The 25,640-nt window shown below is 34.8% G+C and overlaps 1 protein-coding gene across 1 annotated transcript; it reads right to left on the bottom strand.

Annotated features, from left to right (window-relative positions):
• Window positions 1–17,783: 17,783 nt before the first annotated feature.
• LOC117332186 (alpha-(1,3)-fucosyltransferase C-like) lies at window positions 17,784–19,010 on the bottom strand. Its single transcript, XM_033891070.1, has one exon. The coding sequence runs from the start codon at window positions 19,008–19,010 to the stop codon at window positions 17,784–17,786; it is 1,227 nt and encodes a 408-aa protein (XP_033746961.1).
• Window positions 19,011–25,640: the final 6,630 nt, after the last annotated feature.

Below are 25,640 nucleotides of genomic sequence, written 5' to 3'. Positions count from 1 at the left end.
TGGCTGTCTGTCGGCCATGTTGTTTTCAGATTGTCCCAAAATGCAATACGAGGGACCAAGAGAACCTACATATGAAATTTGAGAAAGATCCCTTCTGTACCTTCTGTAAGATAGCGATAACAAACTTCAGTTGTCAAAATCCAAGATGGCTGTCTGTTGGCTATGTTGTCATCTGACTGGTCCCAAAATGAAATATGCATAACTAGGGACCAAGGGCAACCGATATATCAAATTTGAGAAAGATCACTTCAGTTCTTTCTGAGAAATAGCGATAACAAACTTCAGTTGTCAAAATCCAAGATGGCTGTCTGTTGGCTATATTGTCATCTGACTGGTCCCAAAATGAAATATGCATAACTAGGGACCAAGGGCAACCGATATATCAAATTTGAGAAAGGTCCCTTCAGTTCTTTCTGAGAAATAGCGATAACAAACTTCAGTTGTCAAAATCCAAGATGGCTGTTTGTTGGCCTTGTTGTTATCTGGCTGGTCCAAAAATGAAATGTGCATAACTAGGGACCAAGGGCAATATTTACATCAAATTTCAGAAACATCCCTTCAGTTCTTTCTGAGAAATAGCGATAACAAACTTCAGTTGTCAAAATCCAAGATGGCTGTCTGTTGGCTATGTTGTTATCTGACTGGTCCCAAAATGAAATATGCATAACTAGGGACCAAGGGCAACCGATATATCAAATTTGAGAAAGATCACTTCAGTTCTTTATGAGAAATACCGATAACAAACTTTAATTGTCAAAATCCAAGATGGCTGCCTGTCGGCCATGTTATTTTCTGACTGGTCCCAAAATGAAATATGCATAACTAAGGACAAAGGGCAACCGATATATCAAATTTGAGAAAGATCACTTCAGTTCTTTATGAGAAATACCGATAACAAACTTTAATTGTCAAAATCCAAGATGGCTGCCTGTCGGCCATGTTATTTTCTGACTGGTCCCAAAATGAAATATGCATAACTAGGGACCAAGGGCAACCTACGAACCATTCGTGATTCACAGCCCGATTTCCGTCTGAGTTGAATATTAGTTCAATAGTTTTTAATGTTGTTGAAATAATTATTAAGACAAAAATTGAATTATTAAAGACACTTGAATAAACTGTATATTATTCAATAATCAACACAAAGTTTGCTGTATTGAAATCATTTAAATTTTAAGAATATCTTATTTTGATATACATATGTTACACCATAACTTTTTTACACGTTTTATAATTCAAACATCCTCATTATGCAAATTCCACATGAACTTGTATCATACAAAATAAGAATAAAAAATAATGATTTAATATATTATCCGTGGTTATACATATTACATAATATGCAAGAAATAGTGAGTGCAGGATACAGTAGAATGGTGATTTGCAGTTTAATGTGTTTTTTTATATTAATTATACAAAGGCAATGCAATTACCAGTTTGTATTATTACTTTACCTTGATAAGTAAGATTATGAACTATATATGATTTACTACTTAGATTCAATTTCTGTATGAAATATTTATTTATTTTTTGTTGCTATTATAGCGTGTGTTATATAGATTGACTGGGCAATACGACTTTCAACATATTTCAACTATACAAATTACTCCATCCTACTCGTTAAGTCACCTAATACATTCACAGTTATGGAAGTAATTTTTACTATATATGAAGATTAATTTCTCAGACCAATAAGTTGACATATCTGTGTATCTCTAACCGGCCAGTGTATTGAAAGATTTCCTGAGGCTATACTTGAACTGTCCAGGTAATCAAAAGGTGTCACAGCTGTAGCAGGAAGACCCGTATCGGCTCTATGTAAACACCCCACGCTAACCAGAGTTGGTGTTCTGGGAAGACCCCGTATCAGCAGGAGTGAGGAGAGGAGGGGAGGGTGTGTTAACCTATATACCTCCATTTTTCACCTGCGAGATATACCCAGAATTTCCTACGACTGTCTTTATAATAACTTTAACTGGTGTCTTCTCACTTAGCCAACATTCTGAATTTTGAGGTATACAGGTAAGGTATTTTGTTGGCCAAGTGAGACTAGGTGTGAAAGGTAGAACAATAGGAGATAATTACAGGTAAGGCTATAGACTTCTTCATAAAACTTCAAACTTTAATGATGATGTCATCGTGATCTATTTCTATTATTTCTTATTTTATTCAATTTCAACAGATCAAAAGGTCCAATTACAGAATTGATAACAAATTGATAAAATATACCATTAGAGTAAATTAAATACATAGTAAGAACAAATACAGTATATAAAGATCATACACATGTAAAATAGATTTGATGTCCTAAATAAACATCAACAAGACAATCATGTTATGAACAGCAAAAAACCTAATTCTAAGACCAAATCTCCAAGTCCAACTTAAATCTTTCAAGTAAGACGTTAAAAACCTGTCAGAAACATGCCTAAGGTAGTTAGAATCAATTGGGACATTTTCTTACATTAATGCGGAATTTAAAAGTTCAAACAAGCAGGCCGAAATTTGAATCAACATATAAAATATATGAATTTACGTCCACATTCCAGACTAGGAAACTTGATACACATTTGCAAGTAAGATATACTATTAAAGTTTAATTTTGATTTAATGCAGAAACTTTAAAAAATTTGTTTGTACTACTTCAACCTGTGTACGAGTGTTGTTTGATATGGTGACCATATTTCAGAGCAGTATTCTAATTGAATGCGTACCATACTTATGTACAGAGAGTGGATAACAGACACGTTTGTAAATGGCCTGCAAGTACTTTTTAAAGATCCAAATATTGGCATGGCCTTACGAACCACTTATTAAACATGTAATGAAAAGTTAAGATTTGGAGTGAGCCATACATCTAAGTCTTAAACATGTGTTGCCTTCTTAAGAGATTCACCACGGCAAAAGGCTAAGTTTTGGAAAACGTACAACAGAGGGTGAATGATTTAAATCGGTTAGTTTTAGGACTGACATTATATTGAAATTTTTGGTATTATCTCGCTTACATCACCTCATCAATGGTAGTTGGAATAGCACAAACTTCTTCACGGCAACCTTGCATTACCTCATTAAGAAACGCATCCGCTGCTAGTTTGATATAATTTTAAAAATACTGGTATGCAGGGAATAGATATCATTTGATTTCGTTTCTAAATCGGTCATTTTATAAAAAAAAAAAGGTACACACAGACAATTATACTTAATACATCTGTTTATTAAAATCACAATTTAAACTTGAAAGTAGAGGTGAAGCTATGTTTAATAATATATATATGTTTATTAAAAGAAATTGAGTATAGTTTAAGTATTTACCGCAAACAATTATGATAAGTACCCTACATAAATTCATTTAAATATTTATTATTCATAGTTCTTTCATGGAAAGTAAGAACAGACTATAGCTGAAATTCACTCAGGTGTAAAATTTGACATGTTGGCCAGGTAATACAGGTAAATTTCAGAATGTTGGCTAAGTGAGAATGAACCCTTTAACTAGATGTAAAGCATCTTTGACTGTAGGTTTAAAGATACAGTATACTTTATCGGATTAGAAAACTCTATTGAGCTAGATCTAGTTACACTTCTTTTGCATTAAAACATATGTATTTGTGCAATTAATATAATAATTAGAATAAGACCATCAAATGTTAGATGGCTATAAAAAAAATCAAAATTTACACGGTGCAGATATGATTAAAAGTTGTTACATTAAAATTTAAATATATAAAGTCAATTTCGGATCAATATTTAAACGATTTCCGGTGAAGATAGACGACAGAGTTTTTACACGAATTTATTTAATATATCTGTGTTTCTTTTATACTCAGAACATTTAAAACATACAGTTATTACAGTCACCATATGTAAATAAGTATATATACGTCTCTGTCTTTTTATAAAAAATTCATGTTTATAAGTTTCGTTTGATAAAAAAGAGAGATTTTGCCGATTTTTGTGAGAGATTGGCTGCAGTTCTATCCAACATTCTTAAATCAATTGAAATATACTGTTTCTTATCAAATATTTCTAGGTTGCAAATAACACAATTTCACTTCAGGTAAAGTTGTTAATTTGAGAATTCACCTGTGACCCAATTTGGCGACAGTCGGACTCTTTCACGGTTGGCTGACTCTTGTAATTAACCACTTGGGGTTGATTAGTGTCACTGACCATATATAGCTAACCTACACTTTGGTGAGTCTGTATATAGGACAACACAAAAGAACATACATGCAGCACTAGTGTTAGTCAAAATTTGAAGCGTCAAATTGACGAGCGGCTCAAATTATTTTCTGTGTCAATGCACTGATTTAAGATACTGAAATTATTATAAAATTATATTTGCAAATGAGCTACGAAAAGATAGTACTAAATCTATCTTTAACCTACTGAACTACAGCTTAGCCTTACTGTTTGTGTTAAAAGACTATTTACATGTGTATATGCTAGATCTAAACGGTGCAATCAGTGTGGAGCCTGGTCAATGGTGCCGATGACTCAATTGATGTGGCAAGAGTTGATATGACCAACACAGAAGCTGAGCCCTCGTCAGGATTGATCAGGCTACCAGGAAACTGAATATGTATGTATGTGTGGGATGGATGTATGTTTATCAGAATATGTATACAGGTATAGGAGTATGTATGGTTTGTATGTATTTATCCTTGTAGTTAAATTGATGATGATGAATATGATGATGATCATTATTACAAGCTTACCGGTTATAAGTATTTATATATTAAAGTATTTAAACGGTAAAAAGTGTAATCTGGACGATTCTGCCGTTGATACATTTATTATGAGGTGTTTACAAAAGGATACGATATTAACGTGGCCCTGTGGTCAGGGTCAGCTGAGGGAGTAAGATCAGACCTGCAGACCAGTCAATTTTAAACAAAGATGTACCCTGTACATGAGAAGTACAAATATACTTGATAGAAATATCCCGCAATTAAGTAATTAGATCGACTATGGCTCAGAATATGAATTATTTTATGATCATATCCGTAAACTGTAAAACGAAAGTAGGTGTAGTCCAACTACATAGGTTACGATACGATAGCTATGAATTAAATCTGTGGTACTTTCCATTGTATTTTAGCACATTGATGTCTCAAAAATTGCGAAAATAATCCGGAAATGTTCAATGATCTTCTGTTTTTATTATCGTCGTGCTTTCCGTGTCACGTTCTAAGAACCCCCGGACGCCACGAAATATCATACAGCTAATGGACCGAAGTGTTATCCACTGCAAACCTCCATTTATCGACTATAGATGCCTGCTTCTATAGCCTGTAGACTTAATGTTACGTCATCAAATGCATTTCCAGCGAAATTATTGGGAAATCTAAATCAATTCTTAAAATGATATGAAGCGAAAGATATAGAAAATGTCTAAATAAAAACATTGTGATCAGTATTGAGTACAACGTTAGAGTGCATTGTAAATAGTTGCTACGATTCGCTAACCTAATGCATAAGTAATCTAAATCAAATTATTTTAAAGTCCATATTTCGTGTCTATTATAATCTTAAAATTTGTAACACAAGATCACTTAGAAGCTTTGCAGTACTGACTCTTTCAAACGCACAGATGTTTTGATTTGAGCAAAGATGGCGACCCGAAGCTGTGAGGCGGTTTGGATTGGAATTAAAATGCGTATATTTCGGCAAGTAAACATCGTACACGGTTCCTGTGTGGTCAGATCATCGAATTTTGTCATAATGTATTCAGAACAGTTGTTGTTTAGTCGCTGCGGTCATTAACATAAAAATTCGGATTATTATATAAATACTTATCTAATTATAGGATGATTAGTATGATGATGAGTATGATGATGATGATGATGATGATGATGACTATGATGATGACGATATGATGATGATGATGATATTTATTATTATTATGATGATGATGATGATGATGGTGGTGGTGGTGGTGATGATGATTATGATGATGATGATGATGATGATGATGAGATTATGATGATGATTAATATCATGATGATGAGATCATGATGAGATTATGATGATGATGAAGTTTATGCTGGTTAGAGTATGATGATTATGATGACAATGATTGGTAGGATGATTAGTATGATTATGAAGATGATGATGAGATGATGATGATGATGATGATGATGATGATGACTATGATGATAAGGATGATTATGATGTTGATGATGACGATGGTGGTGATGAGTATGTTGATGATGATGATTAGTATGATGATGATATTATGATGATGATTATTATTATGATGATGATTTCAATGTTTAAGTAGGATGATGAGATTATGATGATGACACATATAGGTTATGATGACAGTGAAGATGATTTATCCTTGTAGTTAAAATGATGATGAGTATGATGATGATGACTATGATGATGACGATATTATGATGAGATTATGATGATAATGATGAATATCATGATGATGAGATCATGATGAGATTATGATGATGATGAAGTTTATGCTGGTTAGAGTATGATGATTATGATGACAATGATTAGTAGGATGATTAGTATGATTATGATGATGATGATGATGAGATTATGATGATGATGATAAGGATGATTATGATGTTTATGATGACGATGGTGGTGATGCGTATGTTGATGATGATGATTAGTATGATGATGATATTATGATGATGATTATTATTATGATGATGATTTCAATGTTTAAGTAGGATGATGAGATTATGATGATGAAAAATATAGGTTATGATGACAATGAAGATGATATTATGATTATGATGATAGCAAACCATACATATTGGAATCGATACGTGTTTGTGTGTGTGATTCTTATGTATTTTTGTATTAAAAATGTCTTTAAAAATAAAAATAAAATATCAAAAAAGCAACATTTTAACGTACGGACCAAACCGTCCACCTCCGTTTTATATGTTTTAGATTTATGGTTTGTCACAAACTAAGTTTTTAATATTTTTTCAAAATAAATATAGTTGCAACAACGGGCTATTGGCAACTTCCGAGTGGGTTTCCCCGAACACAGACATAGAGCTCATCGCGGAACCAAATTTTACAATGTTTTATGTTATTCTATGTACCAAGCTAGCAGACAACAGTAGGATAGCCTGGCCATGGATGATGTTTTTGTTTAGGAAATAACTCCTATATTATGATATACATTAAAAACTAGTGCGCTATGTTGTATATTATCCATAGTGGCGTATGTCGAGCTGGCACAACGTTAAACTTCTGAATTTTGAATGTCGTATGTCATGCTTGCATAACATTTAAATTCTAAATGTTTTCCTTGGTAAGAAATACAGATATATATGCACATTGATATAATAGATTGTGTTAAGGGGAGGACACTCCTCGAAGTAAGTAGATTTGTTTTTTAAGATTTTAAACCTTCGCTAAGCGTACTTAATTGAAATATTTACTAGACTATTATGTTGTCAGTGAATAATACAAGACAATGATTTATTGATATTCATATAAAATAAATTGTTGGGCATAACTATTTGGTGTTATTGGATTCATTCCCCCAAACCGATACAAGCCATACAGTCCATATGCATAATTTACTGGTCACATACTGCAGAGGATCAAGAGCAAATATACACATATTAAAAATTATTCCTAGAATATAATTTAATTGATCATAATGAAGACTGCTGGTTAATTTCTTTATTGATAAGTTGTTGTTAGGTAGCAATATAGTTTGATTTATCCTGTACGGTTACTTCCCTTGGTTTGGTAGTTTGTTTCCATATTTGCAATTCGAGTTATCGCCCTTGGCAGTTCCTGATATTTGGTAGCCATTGCTAGCGTGTGAGATACAAATGTCCGATTAATTTCCTTCGGGGCAGCTACCAACCATTATTATCAACCAACCTTGAACGCTGCTGTATTCATTGTCATTGATTGAGGGTTTGTATGGGCCTTTTGCCCTCCGATGGTATAATCGGACTCAGATATTTAAAGATTGTTTTACCGATAAGTGTAACTGAAAATAGACCACGGTAGCCATGCGGGCGCCGATTTATCATTCGGCTACAGTTTGGCTATGCTATTCTTGCCGCAATTAAGCGATTTATTGTGTCCTTCTTACACTCTACTGTTCAGCATTTCATATCTTGTATTGTTGTTTTCAAAATTTAATCGGTATCGTTTTTCAGAGTATATTGTATTGTTGTTTTCAAAATTTAATCGGTATCGTGTTTCAGAGTATTTTTAAATGATTACGCCATTATTTTCAATATAGGTTTTTAAGTTAGTGAGTGCATCGTCCCTTCTCAGGACATGCTAATTACCTCATTGTAACAACCTTTATAAAGGATTAAAAATAATCAATTTTGTGGTTACAATCTGGATCAAAGGATTGTAGCATGTTATACGGAAATATCTCGCATATATACGCACGTGGTTCGTTATTAAAGTTTATATGTATTATCAATTTTCTTAAATGACATGCATAGACTCAATTTTCGTGTTTGTTTCATATTTAAATGTAGGGCGAGATGATGATTTCAATGTTTAAGTAGGATGATGAGATTATGATGATGACACATATAGGTTATGATGACAGTGAAGATGATTTATCCTTGTAGTTAAAATGATGATGAGTATGATGATGATGATGATGATGATGACTATGATGATGACGATATTATGATGAGATTATGATGATGATGAATATCATGATGATGAGATCATGATGAGATTATGATGATGATGAAGTTTATGCTGGTTAGAGTATGATGATTATGATGACAATGATTAGTAGGATGATTAGTATGATTATGATGATGATGATGATGAGATTATGATGATGATGATAAGGATGATTATGATGTTTATGATGACGATGGTGGTGATGAGTATGTTGATGATGATGATTAGTATGATGATGATATTATGATGATGATTATTATTATGATGATGATTTCAATGTTTAAGTAGGATGATGAGATTATGATGATGAAAAATATAGGTTATGATGACAATGAAGATGATATTATGATTATGATGATAGCAAACCATACATATTGGAATCGATACGTGTTTGTGTGTGTGATTCTTATGTATTTTTGTATTAAAAATGTCTTTAAAAATAAAAATAAAATATCAAAAAAGCAACATTTTAACGTACGGACCAAACCGTCCACCTCCGTTTTATATGTTTTAGATTTATGGTTTGTCACAAACTAAGTTTTTAATATTTTTTCAAAATAAATATAGTTGCAACAACGGGCTATTGGCAACTTCCGAGTGGGTTTCCCCGAACACAGACATAGAGCTCATCGCGGAACCAAATTTTACAATGTTTTATGTTATTCTATGTACCAAGCTAGCAGACAACAGTAGGATAGCCTGGCCATGGATGATGTTTTTGTTTAGGAAATAACTCCTATATTATGATATACATTAAAAACTAGTGCGCTATGTTGTATATTATCCATAGTGGCGTATGTCGAGCTGGCACAACGTTAAACTTCTGAATTTTGAATGTCGTATGTCATGCTTGCATAACATTTAAATTCTAAATGTTTTCCTTGGTAAGAAATACAGATATATATGCACATTGATATAATAGATTGTGTTAAGGGGAGGACACTCCTCGAAGTAAGTAGATTTGTTTTTTAAGATTTTAAACCTTCGCTAAGCGTACTTAATTGAAATATTTACTAGACTATTATGTTGTCAGTGAATAATACAAGACAATGATTTATTGATATTCATATAAAATAAATTGTTGGGCATAACTATTTGGTGTTATTGGATTCATTCCCCCAAACCGATACAAGCCATACAGTCCATATGCATAATTTACTGGTCACATACTGCAGAGGATCAAGAGCAAATATACACATATTAAAAATTATTCCTAGAATATAATTTAATTGATCATAATGAAGACTGCTGGTTAATTTCTTTATTGATAAGTTGTTGTTAGGTAGCAATATAGTTTGATTTATCCTGTACGGTTACTTCCCTTGGTTTGGTAGTTTGTTTCCATATTTGCAATTCGAGTTATCGCCCTTGGCAGTTCCTGATATTTGGTAGCCATTGCTAGCGTGTGAGATACAAATGTCCGATTAATTTCCTTCGGGGCAGCTACCAACCATTATTATCAACCAACCTTGAACGCTGCTGTATTCATTGTCATTGATTGAGGGTTTGTATGGGCCTTTTGCCCTCCGATGGTATAATCGGACTCAGATATTTAAAGATTGTTTTACCGATAAGTGTAACTGAAAATAGACCACGGTAGCCATGCGGGCACCGATTTATCATTCGGCTACAGTTTGGCTATGCTATTCTTGCCGCAATTAAGCGATTTATTGTGTCCTTCTTACACTCTACTGTTCAGCATTTCATATCTTGTATTGTTGTTTTCAAAATTTAATCGTTATCGTTTTTCAGAGTTTATTGTATTGTTGTTTTCAAAATTTAATCGGTATCGTGTTTCAGAGTATTTTTAAATGGTTACGCCATTATTTTCAATATAGGTTTTTAAGTTAGTGAGTGCATCGTCCCTTCTCAGGACATGCTAATTACCTCATTGTAACAACCTTTATAAGGGATTAAAAATAATCAATTTTGTGGTTACAATCTGGATCAAAGGATTGTAGCATGTTATACGGAAATATCTCGCATATATACGCACGTGGTTCGTTATTAAAGTTTATATGTATTATTAATTTTCTTAAATGACATGCATAGACTCAATTTTCGTGTTTGTTTCATATTTAAATGTAGGGCGAGTTGCTAAATTTTGATGATTTTTTGTGAAAAAATTATCTAAGTGAAAAGAAATTGTTTTCTCATGTAAGGTTTTGAGCTGAAGATTATCATCAAGTATGAGAGGAAGAGGCCAGAGGCGCTCAGCCAGGCAGTCAATCAGCCCCTACGCTAGGACAGGGAGGCAGTCTGGGGGTTCAGGTCACGCGCAGTCATAGGCTGAGTCATCAGGGCCTGAGCGACACGATTCAAGTGCAGGCCCTCTTTCAGCATCCCAGATGGAGGAGGTCGTGGAGGCAGTATCTGCCAGAGTTACCCCTCGCCTGGTTGAGGCAGTTCATTCAGCAATAGAGCCAGTTACCGCCACTCAGCCAGAAGGTACAGTAGCATGTAATACTGTAAATCCATCCATTGAGCCCTCTCAGTCTACAATATCGAGATGTGTTAGTCAGTTTGACCCAAAAGATTATCAAGTTGCCAGTGTCAATAATGATTTAGGCAGTAACATTTCACAATCCATAAGGCAAAAAATCATGGGCAAGGAATTTATTGACCTTGGTCATATGTTATCAAAGCCTTCTCGGATAGATGACGAGAAACGCTTGTCTTTGGTTGGGGGTGAATTTGTTGTAAAAAGTAAAAATAAAACCCCTACAATAGTCGACTTGGATATGTGGACTGATGCGTTCATCGTGTTCATGTCAATATATATATATCAATCATAGGAAAATTAACTTAACTGTTATCAGCTGGGGGCACAGACAAATAATTCTAATATGAATTATTCTTCTAGGTCAGGCGACAATCCTTCCACCAGCAAAGCAGGTGGTTGTCAACCTCCAGCCGGGGGTTATAACAAGTTTAATGGATCTCGGGCGAACACCAATTAAACCTGACATTCTCAGCAATTTGTTGCGGTCACATCCAGACAGAATGTTAGTGGAAAAGCTAGTGTCTGGATTTCGTTTTGGTTTTTCATTACATTATCGAGGTCCACGTGCACATTCTAATTGTCGAAATTTACTTTCGGTTAAGGGTAATGAAAATGAGGTTCTCAAGAAGATACAGAAAGAGATAGATGCAGGTAGAGTAGCGGGGCCTTTCGGATATCTCCCTTTGTCCACATTGAAACTTTCTCCGATTGGTTTGGTACCCAAGAAAGTTGGGTCATGGAGATTGATTCACCATCTTTCATATCCGAAGGATAACAGTGTTAACCCGTTCATTGATGAGAATCTTTGTAGGGTGCTTTATACAAATTTTGACCGCATAATTAATATAGTTCAATGTTTTGGACCCAACACTTTGATGGGAAAAATGGACATAAAATCTGCATTTCGTTTATTACCTATCAGTCCTTCTGACTTTGATTTGTTGGGGTTTAAACTTGGGGAACATTTTTTTGTTGATAAATGTTTACCTATGGGTTGTGCAATATCCTGTTCATTATTTGAGAAATTTTCAACGGCTCTGGAATGGATTGTTCGGGAGGTGGTAAATTTGGATAGTTCACAGCACTGTTCAGATCTAGATCACTATTTTGATGATTTTTTCTCTGCTGGTAAGGACGGTACTTCTGGATGCTTCTATCTCATGAACACTTTTGACAGGATCTGTACTGATTTGGGGGTTCCTATTGCCGTAGAAAAAAACTGTTTTACCAACCCCTATTTTAACATTTTTAGGTTTGGAAATAGATTCCATAAATATGCAAAATTCCCAGTGATAAGCTGGTGTTACTAGTTGGGTTACTGAATGAGGTTGCTGTTAAGAAAAAAGTCACACTAAAACAACTTCAGGCCTTGACTGGGTCTTTGAATTTTTGTGTAAGGGCAATTCCAGCTGCCCGTGCATTTATGCGGCGTTTCTACAATGCGATGGCAGGAGTTAACAGGCCACATCACTTTATACGAGTTTCCCAAGCATTGAGGGATGATATCCATACTTGGCTTACTTTTTTAGAGCTTTTAATGGATATTGTAGTTTTCCTGAGAAAGATTGGGTCAACAACTCAGAGGTACAGCTATTCACTGACAGTACAGGGGGTGACAGCACAAGGGGGGGGGGGGGGGGGGGGGGGGGGGGGGGAGACTTCTTTTATGGTTAAATGGGCATTTTTTCCTTGGGCTGAAGCTTGGATAGCTTCACCAATCATTCGGGACATCACCTTTCTGGAACTTATTCCTATTGTCATGGCAATTTTTATTTGGGGCTCTGAACTTGAAAACAAAAAAAAATCATTTTGAATACAGATAATCAAGGCTTAGTGACAATTTTGAACAAGAAAACTTCAAAATCGTGTAGAGTCATGGGTTTCATCCGCCCATTTATACTGAGGTGTATGCTGTACAATATTCAGTTGAGGGCAGTTCATATTGATGGGAAGTTAAATTGTATCGCTGATGCTATCTCCTGAGAGCTTCCATTCCATCAAACTCTTGACAAGTGTATGAGACTGGAATAGTTCGTTTCGAACAGTTTTGTAAAACTTACTTCTCAAGCTGTTCTTGGCCACCAACCCAACAGAGTGTAATGGAGTTTATCGTGTATTTGTCGTCACAAGGTATTGCTCCATCTACTGTAAGGAGGTATACATGGTATAAAATGCTGTCAGATCTGGAAACCTTACAAACTATGTTCCCAAGTCAAATAAGTTCTTACCTAATTAGGAATGGGGGCGAGTATATCAGATACCCAGAGATTACAGATGAGAACACAGGTCTATTCCTGGATAGGGTTCATCTAAGTAACTTGTGAAACGATATTTTCCTATACAGGTTACAGCAGGGTCTTCAGGCGTTATTGGGCACTAATACTAGTATGACCCCTGTTTTGGGGGAAAGGGGGCCATGGTTATGGTGCTAATTTGGGGTGCTATTTTGTTCAGCAAACATTTAACTTTTTAAGATGTGTGAGAGTAGAGCATTGCCTGGTCATTTGATATAGTATCTTAAAATTTGTTTTGGATTTTTATTTAATTGTCTTGCTTTTACGTGACTGCTTTTTTACTTTGGTGTGGTGTATTTGCTGAAGTCTTGGAGGATGCCAAATCGACAATAGTCTTGTTTGGGTCGGCTCCTTAATCTTGATATTTTGCAATTGGAATGCAGTATTTTTGTACATTGGCGTACATTTTTCAGCCAGGCACTTGGGCCCCCACCATCGTTTTCAGTTTTTGCTGAATATATTTTTGAATTTGATTTTTGCGTCACGGTTGCACCGATTTTGTGGTGTCCTTTGTTTACTTGCTATTCAGTTGCTGCTGAATATTTTGTTTTTGAAAAATGGTCGCCTTTTAACACCAAATTTTTTATTGTTTAAAACATCAAAATTTAACAAACCAGGCTTTTCTCTCGCACTCTGTTGTGGCGGTGGCAAGCACTCACATTCTGCTTGTGTTGCCAATTGGCAGTTGCCAGGTACTGACCGTAGGCCGGTGGTTTTTCTCCGGGTACTCCGGCTTTCCTCCACCTTTAAAACCTGGCACGTCCTTGAATGACCCTGGCTGTTAATAGGACGTTAAACAAAAACAAATCAATTCTCCTGCACAACAAATTGCTACATGTTTTTTGAACTTTGACTTAAAATTTGATTTCAAAATATATCAAATAGTATTGGTTAGTATCTGCTATGATTTTGGGGGGAAATTTTCTGCTCCCAGTTTCCTCCCCAACTTCATTAGCTAGCTTGGTTGAAGTCATTGGCCATCATTTGCCACATTAATCATAACAGTTAGCAAAAAATAAACCCAACATAAAATGTGTAATTTTTATTTGTTATTTGTTTGAGTTGTCTTCTATTTGATAAGAGTATATTAAGTAATAAATAATAATTCCTTGATAAATTTGAGAGGATTTACTTCATTTCAATAGTTATCACATTATGTAAGCAAAGAGATAAAAGAGAAAAACAGAATAATAATAATAATCTAAGTAACCCAACGCCCATCCCGTTCAGTCCAACCACATAATGTGTATAAATTTAATAACATAGTAGCACCTATCCATTAGATGATTGCATAATCCAAAATTATGTGACATCAAATATACTATGTACTGCTATAGTATTAAAGTCCAATGTAATAAAAATCAACGCCGATGTGGTCACAGTCTGATGCGTGAACACTTTCGCCTGTGTCGTTCATTGACCTTACGCCTTCAATGATGTTGTCAATCGTATCACCATGTTTAGTGGTAACGTCACTTGATAATGCCACTTGAAAACATCTATCGATCGTAAATGTAAAAGTATGATGTCATCATCGTCCTCAATACCGATCTCAAATCATTTTTTCCGTAATCGTTTGCAATAAAAATGACCAAGCAATTTCAAACACATTCAGCTTTTAATTGATTTTAAAATGATGAAATAAAAAAAATGAGGATTTTTTGGAGAAAACCTGCCAAAAATAGCATTGATTTGGATTAGGAAAGACAACTCCATTGGTTACAAGCCTTTCACATCTTGATATGCTCCGAAGTCTATAAATAAGACGTTAAACAAAATAAACCAAACGAATTCCGGTTTCGAACTTTCAGAGAGAGAAACTATTAGAATGGATAATTTGTATGATTCCAATATGTAAATGTTTGTGTTAATAATTATTTGTAGAGCGAGGAACAGGAGAGGCGTAGTCAACTGGGAATGTGTGACAAAAGTACATTGGCTTACCGAAAAAAAGTTGAGAATGACAAATAATTAGTTAAGGTATTTAATTGTAACTTGATAAGGGGGCCTTTTTTTTTTTTTTTTTTACGGGTAGCAAGTTAGAAAATTAAGATATGCTGTGTATAAACTGGCTTGGTTTGGTCTTCAAGTGAGGTTTCCTTTTAACCTACTTCGTGTAACATAATTAATTAAAGTCTGTCTTTGTTTTCGTTACATGTAACTTTATAATGACAAATTACTTATGACAATATTGCAAAAACGTGTTGAATATTATAATGTGAGAATAAATACCGTCATTCTTCATAATTGCAATTAAAACGGGGAGACTATCACCTGAATAATGGGAATATATATACTCGCTATATGTAAATTAAATGAGCCTCGGAAAATATGTCATGCATGCATGCGCAAACTAGTTTCTTTTGCGGACTGGCTGACAAACAACGCATAAAAAGTATATCAGACGTACTGGTTGCTGCCGTGAAGGTAAAGAACAGGAAAGTGTAAATTCAAAACATCTTCTTCGATGTCAAGAGTCTGCGTTGGTCTGTTAGACAGGATAGGTTAAACGTGAAAAGCCACAATGAAGTGGAACTGACACTTTTACAAACAAACCCATGCTTTTCTGTTTATCATCCGGCGATGTTACTTGCATCGTGTATGGTTGGTTCACGTTCTATATGTAGATCATTTTTTCAAAATGTGCTTATGAAATGTTGACGTAACGAAGCAGATTTGACGAACATTAAATGAAGGTCAACCCATAAGAGATTATGAAGTTTAACTTAATAAAGTTTTATATTTAATAACGTTATAAAATTCTGTCTATATGTATATCTAGGGGAAAAAAATGACTATATACAAATGTATCTATGATAAGATCTTATTCAATCATATTTAATATAGACCCTTGTTGCATTTTGACGCATACGTAGAAAGTGTAGCAGTTTATAGTAGTGAAACATGAGGATTCCATACAGCCCCTGATATCGACACGGTATAGTTAGTTTTTGGCAAAAATATTCTTTAAGTTTAACGATCGACACCAAATGCTATTGTATAATTAGAGCTGGAGATTTTGAGGTTAATCTCAATTGTAATAACTGGATTACAAAAGTCAAACACACAAGATAGGTTCATTGGGAATGATGGGCATTTGAGTTTCCCAATATATTGTAAATATAGGTAATTGTGATTTTTTTTTTCATCACCGTAATGTGTTTTGCGTAAAGTTTTAGGACAAATTCTTTCATATAAACGTGCAATAACATTGTAAACCAAAATATTCTAAGCAAGCTTCAGTCGGGATTATTACCTCACCATTCAACAACTCGCCACCTTATTTAATTATGTCATAGCATACTTATGGCGTTAGAAAAACAAATCTAATTTTTTTATGACATCTCAAAAAGCTTTCGACCGTGTCTGCCTTATAGGTCTTCAACTGAACCTATTTTCTCATATATGTAATTATTCAATCATATACAATTGTTCAAGCATGTTATAAATATATCCAAATATAGTAAGAATTATATGGTAATTTGCAAATGGTATACAAGTATGAATTGTTAAGTGATATATGATATATAAGTAAAACATCAATACAATTACATTATTGAGTTCCTTAGTCTTAAGATAGATATTTCAATAATGTATAAATAGTGAATTAGGTTTCCTTTTCTAATTAAATATTGCATTCATAAACATTCAATTTGCTTCTAAGTATGTCCTTTGTCATTGTACTTGTATATATCAATTTCTGCTATTCTGTATGATATGATTAATAAAATTTGCCCATGGACATTGATGAAATTGTTACCCTTTGCTTACGATAGTACATGCATGAACCTTAAGAGAAGCGATAAAATATATTTAGTATTCGAACCTAACATCATTTACACCGAAAAAAAATAGATTGATATATTTGTATTAAAACACACGTGTTTTACATGTTGATGTCATAGGCTGAGACCTGTAAGATTGCAACACTTTCGGAACTCTCAGTGAAATGTGCCAAGCTGCAATGTTACCATCAATTTCAGGGTTGTGCATCCTGTCTATGATCAACCTGATATTAAGAACGGTAATATGATTGAAATGCTGGTCTTCCAATACTTTTCTGTATTTAAGCGTGCCCTTACGTATTGTTAAGCGGGTAATGTAAACGGAGGGCAAACACAAATGAAGTTGTTGTTATAGATGAACATCCTTTGTATTATAACACACGTGTATTCAATGGTGATGTTACGTGTTAATATCCTTTGTGTAACACACGTGTTTCGCATGATGATGCTATAGGTTGATATCCTTGGTATTATAGCATACGTGTTTTCATGTTGATGTTACGGGTTGTTATTCTTTGTATTACAGAACACGTATTTTACATGTTAATGTCATGGATTGAGATCTGTAACATTGTAACACGCATTTTTTCCTCTTGGTGAAATGTGCCAAGCTGCAATGTTACCATACATGCGTCTATAATTTTCCGGATTGTGAAGTCTTTCACATATCCTGCAAAATGCTGCGTTCCATTCCAAGTACATATCCTCAGAATAGTAATGCTGTTTCCATTTGAAATATTCCAAGTAAGCTGTCTTGTTGTCAGCCAACATCTTCATATGCTCAGCAAGCTCTTTAACAGATTTGTAATCGTCTGTGTTTAGGTAGGAATGAGGAGGATGTAACATGGATGTGTTACTGCCATCGCGTATTACTGGTATGATCGGATGTTGCATAACGCGATGTTGAGATTTTTCTGTCGTGTAATCCAAACAAAGAGAATTTTCAAACGAAAGGAAAAACTTATATTGTGGTAGAACAGAAATGAAACAATCAGGTTTAAGAATCCCTGATATGTTGAAACCTGCTTGGTAGCGAAGTTTATTATCACAATCTTTCAATATTGTTCCACATGAGCCAAAGACGTCAACTTGTATACCATGGGACTGCAGGAGTTCGACAAATTTTAATCTTTCACTTTTTACTGGACAATGGCTAATGAAAACCACTGCCGTCTTGTTTTTCCTTGCAAAAATGTCGTCCAGTTTCTTGTTGCTGTATTTGGGTTTATTTCCTTTTCTGAAGTAGCCATGCTCAAGAGTAAAGTCTGCATCTCGCCGATATGTCATTGTCCAATTCACTTTATTCTTTAGATCATGAAAACATTTCGTTTTAAAATAATAGCTAGGGCTCTCGAATTCAGCAAATATCCACACTTGTCCGGGCGGTTTGCTTGACGGGCATTTGTCCATATCTCTTGGCTTAAATATAATGGCATCTATTTTGTCCATTGTAATGTTTCCCTTGGTTACAATACAATCAGATACAGGACAACCTTCAAATTTCTTAGCTGTTCCCCATGTGTCTAAAATCCAATCACCAAATGCATTAAAAAACCGGGGATTATAGAAATAAATATTTTTCACATGTATGTCAATCTTGCTGGCCAAAGCATTTCGAGAATTTTTTGTATTTCTTGTTGACTGATTGTCTTGTTGATGAATTGCAGACAATGACTTCCAGGACGCAATGGAGTTTTTAAGATATTGTAAAAGAAATATCCAGATGATGCCAGTGGCGAGGTAAACAGCTTTTAGTCTGTAGCTCTTGATACCCATAGTTTTATACTTTTTTTCTGCAATAGAAAAATGAAAATGTAATACATGTCCAACTCGAATAAGCAAGATATTCCAGCGGGAAACATTGGACGATCTTTAATGCATTTTGTAAGACCTTTTTTGTCTACTTCTGTTAATTTCCTATCAATATAAAACTTTCTGAAAAGAGATATCTAGGTAAAGAGGACGTTCATTTGAATTATGAAGCAGTCTCAAAACTCACAACTAAAGACAACGGAGAGCCTTCATAAGAAATTCGAGAAAAAACAAAATAAAAAATGGCCGCCTTTTGGAACGAGGATTCCTTACGTTGTAATTAATTCATTATGTTGAATTTACACTAAATACAAATGTGATTTCATTTTTTTGCATAACACTGTTTCTTATTTTCTCTGCAAGAAAGTTCGTTTAATTGCAGTTAAAATGATCAAACCGTACAACACTACATCAACACATGTGAGATACGTGTATATGACATCAAACTCATAAACACATAAAAAATGTCTTTCTATGTAAATACTGTTTACTCTTTATGACGGCTGTTTTGACTGTTCAACGGTTTTTATCGTAACTAATATCCTGGTAAATGCTCTATCACAAAGTGATCAAGTGGGTCTCTTTGATCATTAATCTCGACTGATGACTACAATAATATAAGTAGGTGTAGATCTTTGTATTTTGATATGGTGTGACTATACTGTGTACCTAGTAATTTTCACCCCCTGTTATGTTCGCCTCTGAACACGCCAAATTAATAGGTTGTTCTTTGGGAAATTGGAAAAAATAAAAGGGAGCGAGCGAGCGATTTGTTTTGTTGTTGTTGTTTTTTTTTTAAATTTTTGCCGGAAATTTCATTTAGAGATTATAGGAGGCGAACGGTCCTAATGTCGTTCAAGCGACATTTTGTTCCCATTTTTTTCTTAAGTTAACAATAATTTGTATTTTAGAAAATCCAACAACTATCTATTGACATTTACTGTTCCTTGATACAATTATTCTTGTGTCATTTGTAAAACACTTACTATCAAAACTAAAAGTGCGCCCGGAGTCGGTTTATTGTATTATTTATTTTGTTGTGGATCTGTATCTCGTCTTCCCTCGTGGTTTCTGTCATCCATTTTTTTTTTGTTATTCATCGGAATCAACAAGACGCTTACACGACTCGTGTTTCAAGCGTCTAGGTGTGTTATAAATTACCGCGATAAAAGACGGAAAACGAGGGAAAAAATTCCGGATTTTCCGCAGGTGCGCGTCAAAATTTTTTGCTGGACATGGACATTTTAAGAGTGAGTTTCCCGACGAACAAATGATTACTTTGGTGTGGCTTAAATCGTTTTCAAGAAATGTCCCTTTTCCCTTTGCGAAATCGGAAAATTCCGTTTGGAATTCTCCATATACTTGCGATCAGACTCGGGATTTATCGATTTCCCCAAATGTCTTTCAATGCATAGCCAGCTGAGGTGTGAAATGGTATCTGGTGAATCTGAAATAAAGAACGTTAAAGTGTAACCGGAACGATTTTCTATGTAAAACTACATAATCCTTTTTGATATGCTGATTGCTGTCTATATGGAAAATTATTACATTTAAGAACTGGTTCTAATCTTCTATCTAAAATCATTTCAAAGACTTAAACATGTCTCGTTTCTCTCTTACAATGGGATGTACATAGAGTTCCAAAGAATAATACCACAGTTTAAAAGACATTCTTTCGTTTAGAAAATCGAAATACCTGCATGCTAAAATGATTTATTGTACGTCATGAAATGAAATAAAGCATGATTAATGATCAATGGATGAATGTAAGATTTTATATCTGATAATAAGGTTTTTATTATTCAATTTATTTCTTTGTTGATCCATGTCAATATTGTAAATGCTAATTGAAGGAAGTGGATTAACATAAGCCTATAGCTTATTTCAATATCCCATTTATGTCGCATTTATATACATATTAAACACTATTTTTTTCTGGCTATGTCGAATTATGGATATCCATATTTCGGATTTATGGATATCCGTTATTCGATTTTTGGATATTTAAAATTGATTTATGGATATCCATAAATCGGATTATGAACCTTAATTTGTAGTATATTCTAATGTTGCCACATTCATCTGACACTTAGATTTTTATATCTGTCTTTATTCTGTCCATTCTTTGCCTTCCTTTTTTTTTCTAAATATTATAACTTGTAGTATATTGTGCGGCTATTACAATATTTTGTAATATTTATTTGAGGCGAGGGATATTATAAGTCACAATAACTTGTGCTCATTCCACACCTATCATAATAATCATCATCATCATCATCATCATCCATTTCATGATCATCACAAATATCATCATCATCATCATTACATTTGTTATAATCATCATCATCAAACATCTCATAATCATCATCACACATATCAAAATCATCATCACACCTATCATAATCACCATCATCACACCTATCATAATCATTATCATCACACCTATCATAATCATCATAATCACACCTATCATAATCATCATCACACCTATCATAATCACCATCATCATATCTATCATAATCACCATCACCCCTATCATAATAATTATAATCACACCTATCATAATCACCATAATCCTACACATAATCATCAACATTTCACCTATCATAATCACCATCATCATATATATCATAATCACCATCACCCCTATCATAATAATTATAATCACACCTATCATAATCACCATAATCCTACACATAATCATCAACATTTCACCTATCAAAATCATCATCATCACACCTATCAAAATCATCATCATCACACATATCAAAATCATCATCATCACACCTATCATAATCATCATCACACCTATCATAATCATCATCACACCTATCATAATAATCATCATCACACATATCTTAATCATCTTCATCATCATAAAATATACCATAATCATGGAGTTGATGTAGTATTACTACCAGTGGAGTGTCTTGCTAGCTTGCTACCTTTCATGTGAGACATACCGGATATATAAACATGTTGGTTAACCAGGGTATGGAGGGGTAGTGACCTGAGATTTTTTTTTTTCTAATGTGAATTTAGGAACCTTTCAGTAGATTTCATTGGTGTAAAATGATGGAAAGGTGGAGTCCTAAGGATATGAATTGGTTATGTATTTGGGTATCCTCGTGAGACATACTCATTTTAAGAGTATGGGGGGTAATTTTTTTTGTTTATGAAGTACATTTTTTTTTAACTACCTAGCTATATCTTGAGCTAGTGGTTGAATATGTACTTATTTTTGGATGGAGACTGAGTAACAGATGGACAGTCTAGGTGAAATATGGAGGAAAGACTGAGTAACAATATTATTGGCAGTCTTTGATGAAGAGTAATACCGGTATTTGATGAAGCAAGACCTGGTAGTAAAATAGAGTTAATTAATGTAATAATTTAATTTAAGTTCATGTTTTATAGTAATGATATGTATTTTATTTGTCAAATGTTGCCTACTTCAGGTAGCAATTATATAGTTTAGTTTAGTTAAGATAAGGACAGTACAATTATAAACAATTTCCGACATAGACAACAATTTACATTTTACAGGAATTTCAATCTTCCCTTGCTTGATTCATTCGGATAACGAGGCGCCTCTCCATATTCAAGTAACATTCCTTACGCTGGTCGGTTGGAACTTTGGGGGAACCTTGATAGTCTTTGTTGAATGTAATTATCCAGGTAATAACCCGGTGAGGCCGGTATAAGCCTGCGTTTCATTCCACTATACAGTGTGTTTTCCACTGTGAAGTGGCTTACAATTTTCCATTATACAGTGTGCTTTTCCACTGTTAAGTGGCTTTTATCCAGACAATATTCAGGTTTTCCTGTAAGGGTCTGAGATTTATCCCAATATACAGTATAACTGTTCATTGGTGACTTCGGGTATAACTGGCTCATACAATCCAGTAAATACTGCGATTGACAAACCTGTCTCCACTATAAGAAATAATGGCGAGCAGGAGAAGCTTAAGAATCCAGAGAAGACGTCAAGTCGATGCAGATGAAGACTCTGATGTTGAAATGATAATGCAAAAACAACCAGACCGTAATAAGAAGACGAAGAAAGATAAACAGTCAAACAACAGATTTCAGGGGTTGACTGCACAAACATTACCTGAAGATGAAGGTCACCAGTCCACACCTGAAGGTCATAGCCAAGAACAACAGAATCCACAAAACCAAGTAGAAGAGAAATTGACAAACTTTGCAACAAGAATGGACAAGCTAGCAGATAATATGGAGATGATCCAGTCAATGTTTCATGCCATACTTTCACAGAATAACCTGCATATCGCTAAAGATACCAGTGACAATGCCGGACCAGTACACAAGAATTTGGAACCAGCCATCTTTAGAGCTCCAGAAACAGATTCCAGTTCAGGACATAACTCTGAAGACGATGATCATGACGATAGCATTAACCTTACAGCAGCCACAGTTGGAGTCAACTATAAAACACCAAGTGTAACGACTAAACTCCCTCCCTTCACAGACAAAGAGACATGGAAAATATGGTTTAATCGGTTCGAAACCATAGCTGACAGGAATAACTGGGATAAAGGCCAGAGATTGGACCAATTACTACCAAGACTACAAGGCAAAGCCGGGGAATTCGTGTTCGGTCAACTTTCAAGGAAAACAAGAAACAATTACAATGCTCTTATTAAGGAACTACACAATAGATACAGGGTAGTAGAAACTTCAAAGACCTTTGCATCTCAATTCAGTAAAAGACAACAGAAATCTGGGGAAACAGTAGAAGAATATGCAGCTGAACTCAAAAGACTTTATGATAAAGCCCATAAAGAGAGAGATACCAAGACAAGGGATGAAGACATATTGCGGAAGTTCTTTGATGGTCTGCAGAATCAGAAAGCAAGCTTTGAGGTAGAGTACCATAAAGACCCCAAGGATGTGGATGAAGCAGTCTACTTTGTTGTCAGTTATGTTGAAACTAAAAGATCTCAGAAGAATGATAGTGAAGCTAACCTCCGGACTACTAAATCCATTTCAAATGGAGATACCAGCAGTGATGATGAAACTACAGAGGAGACCACCAATCACATTAGGAATGTAGATGTGACTACAAAGAAACAGAATAGAGGAATCAACTCTGGGACCAAGTCATGCAATACACAAATAGACCAGATGTTAAAATCATTGGGAAAATCCTTGGAGGAAATTAAGAACTCCATAGCCACTAACACAACTCATCACTATCAAACTTCACAATCTGATGACAGGAAGTGCTATACCTGTGGCAAGCCAGGTCACTTATCTAGAAGATGCCCACTCAGAAATCAACAACAGGGTGACTTCAGTCAGAAATATCAACCTCCTCAAGGTCATTATCAAGACATACCTCAGAATTATCAAAGGCAATACGTTGGACCACATCAAGGCCACAGTTACAGAGCAAAAGATGTACATGGTAACAAACCACAATACAATGGAGCACATTTAAACTACTAGTGGCTAATTCTAATGACCGGAATGATGCCTCAGGAAATGGAATAAAAGGTCATGTAGGATTACCTTCCACGGATGAAACACTTATACGCCGTAAATCTACTATTGCTAGTGGCTTGTATATAGAAGGAGCAGTTCAGGGGATTAAGACAATCTTTACAACTGACACAGGCGCTACAAGAACAATTCTATCTAAGAAGATATTTCAAAAGATACCAGAAGAGAAGCGACCACAACTATTACCAGCAATACCCCTCAGAAGCGCTAATAACACACCTTTAGAAGAATTTGGGAAAGCAGTATTTGAAATTCAACTGGGCACACTAAATCTGAATCACGAGGTGATAATTGCGGATATTACAGATGATGCTCTACTTGGAATTGATATTCTACAGAACAGTCAATGGGGTCCAGCCGATATACTACTCAGCAAAGGAATAATACATTTAGGGGGACATGCTATCTCTTGTACTCAAGTTGGTATTAAAGCAATCCAGAGGGTCACCGCAGCAGATCATTATATAGTACCTGCTCTATCAGAATGCATTATTGACACATATGTTGAGGACACAGATGATCAGGGTCAATATATCATTGAACCAACAGAAAATATCATATCAAAGTATTCATTACTGATGGCGCCATGTATCGTGGATATAAGCAAAGCCACAACTGCTAAAGTCAGGGTCATGAATCCTTTTCCAACTGATGTCTCAATTAAACAAGATACAGTTTTGGGAACTGCAAAACATTACGAAGACATCCTACCCCTAGCAGAGAGTGAAGATAGCGATGAAGATAACAACTTCAACTCGATTAGGAGAATTCAGATATCTCATGATAAAGAGTGTAGAACTGATGTCAAGTCGGGTGAAGTAAACACAGAAAACATCACCATGCCAGCACATGTAAAAAGTATATATGATGGTATACAGCATAAACTAGATGAAAGTCAACAAAATAAAGTAGCCAATTTGCTCGTCACATATGAAGACTCCTTCTCAAAGGATGAAACAGACCTAGGATTGACACATTTGATAGAACATGAAATTAATACATCTAATGCCAGACCAATAAAACAGAGAGCTAGGAAAGTACCATTAGCATTTGCTGGAGAGGAAAAGA

The sequence above is a fragment of the Pecten maximus genome, chromosome 8 (assembly GCF_902652985.1).
Source record: "Pecten maximus chromosome 8, xPecMax1.1, whole genome shotgun sequence".
NCBI lineage: Eukaryota > Metazoa > Mollusca > Bivalvia > Pectinida > Pectinidae > Pecten > Pecten maximus.
The sequence above is the reverse complement of the archived record's forward strand: the minus strand, read 5'-3'. Positions and strand labels throughout refer to the sequence as shown.

Coding starts and splice junctions, on each gene's coding strand:
- LOC117332186 (XM_033891070.1), bottom strand. CDS start 19,010: ATGGGTATCAAGAGCTACAGACTAAAAGCTGTTTACCTCGCCACTGGC.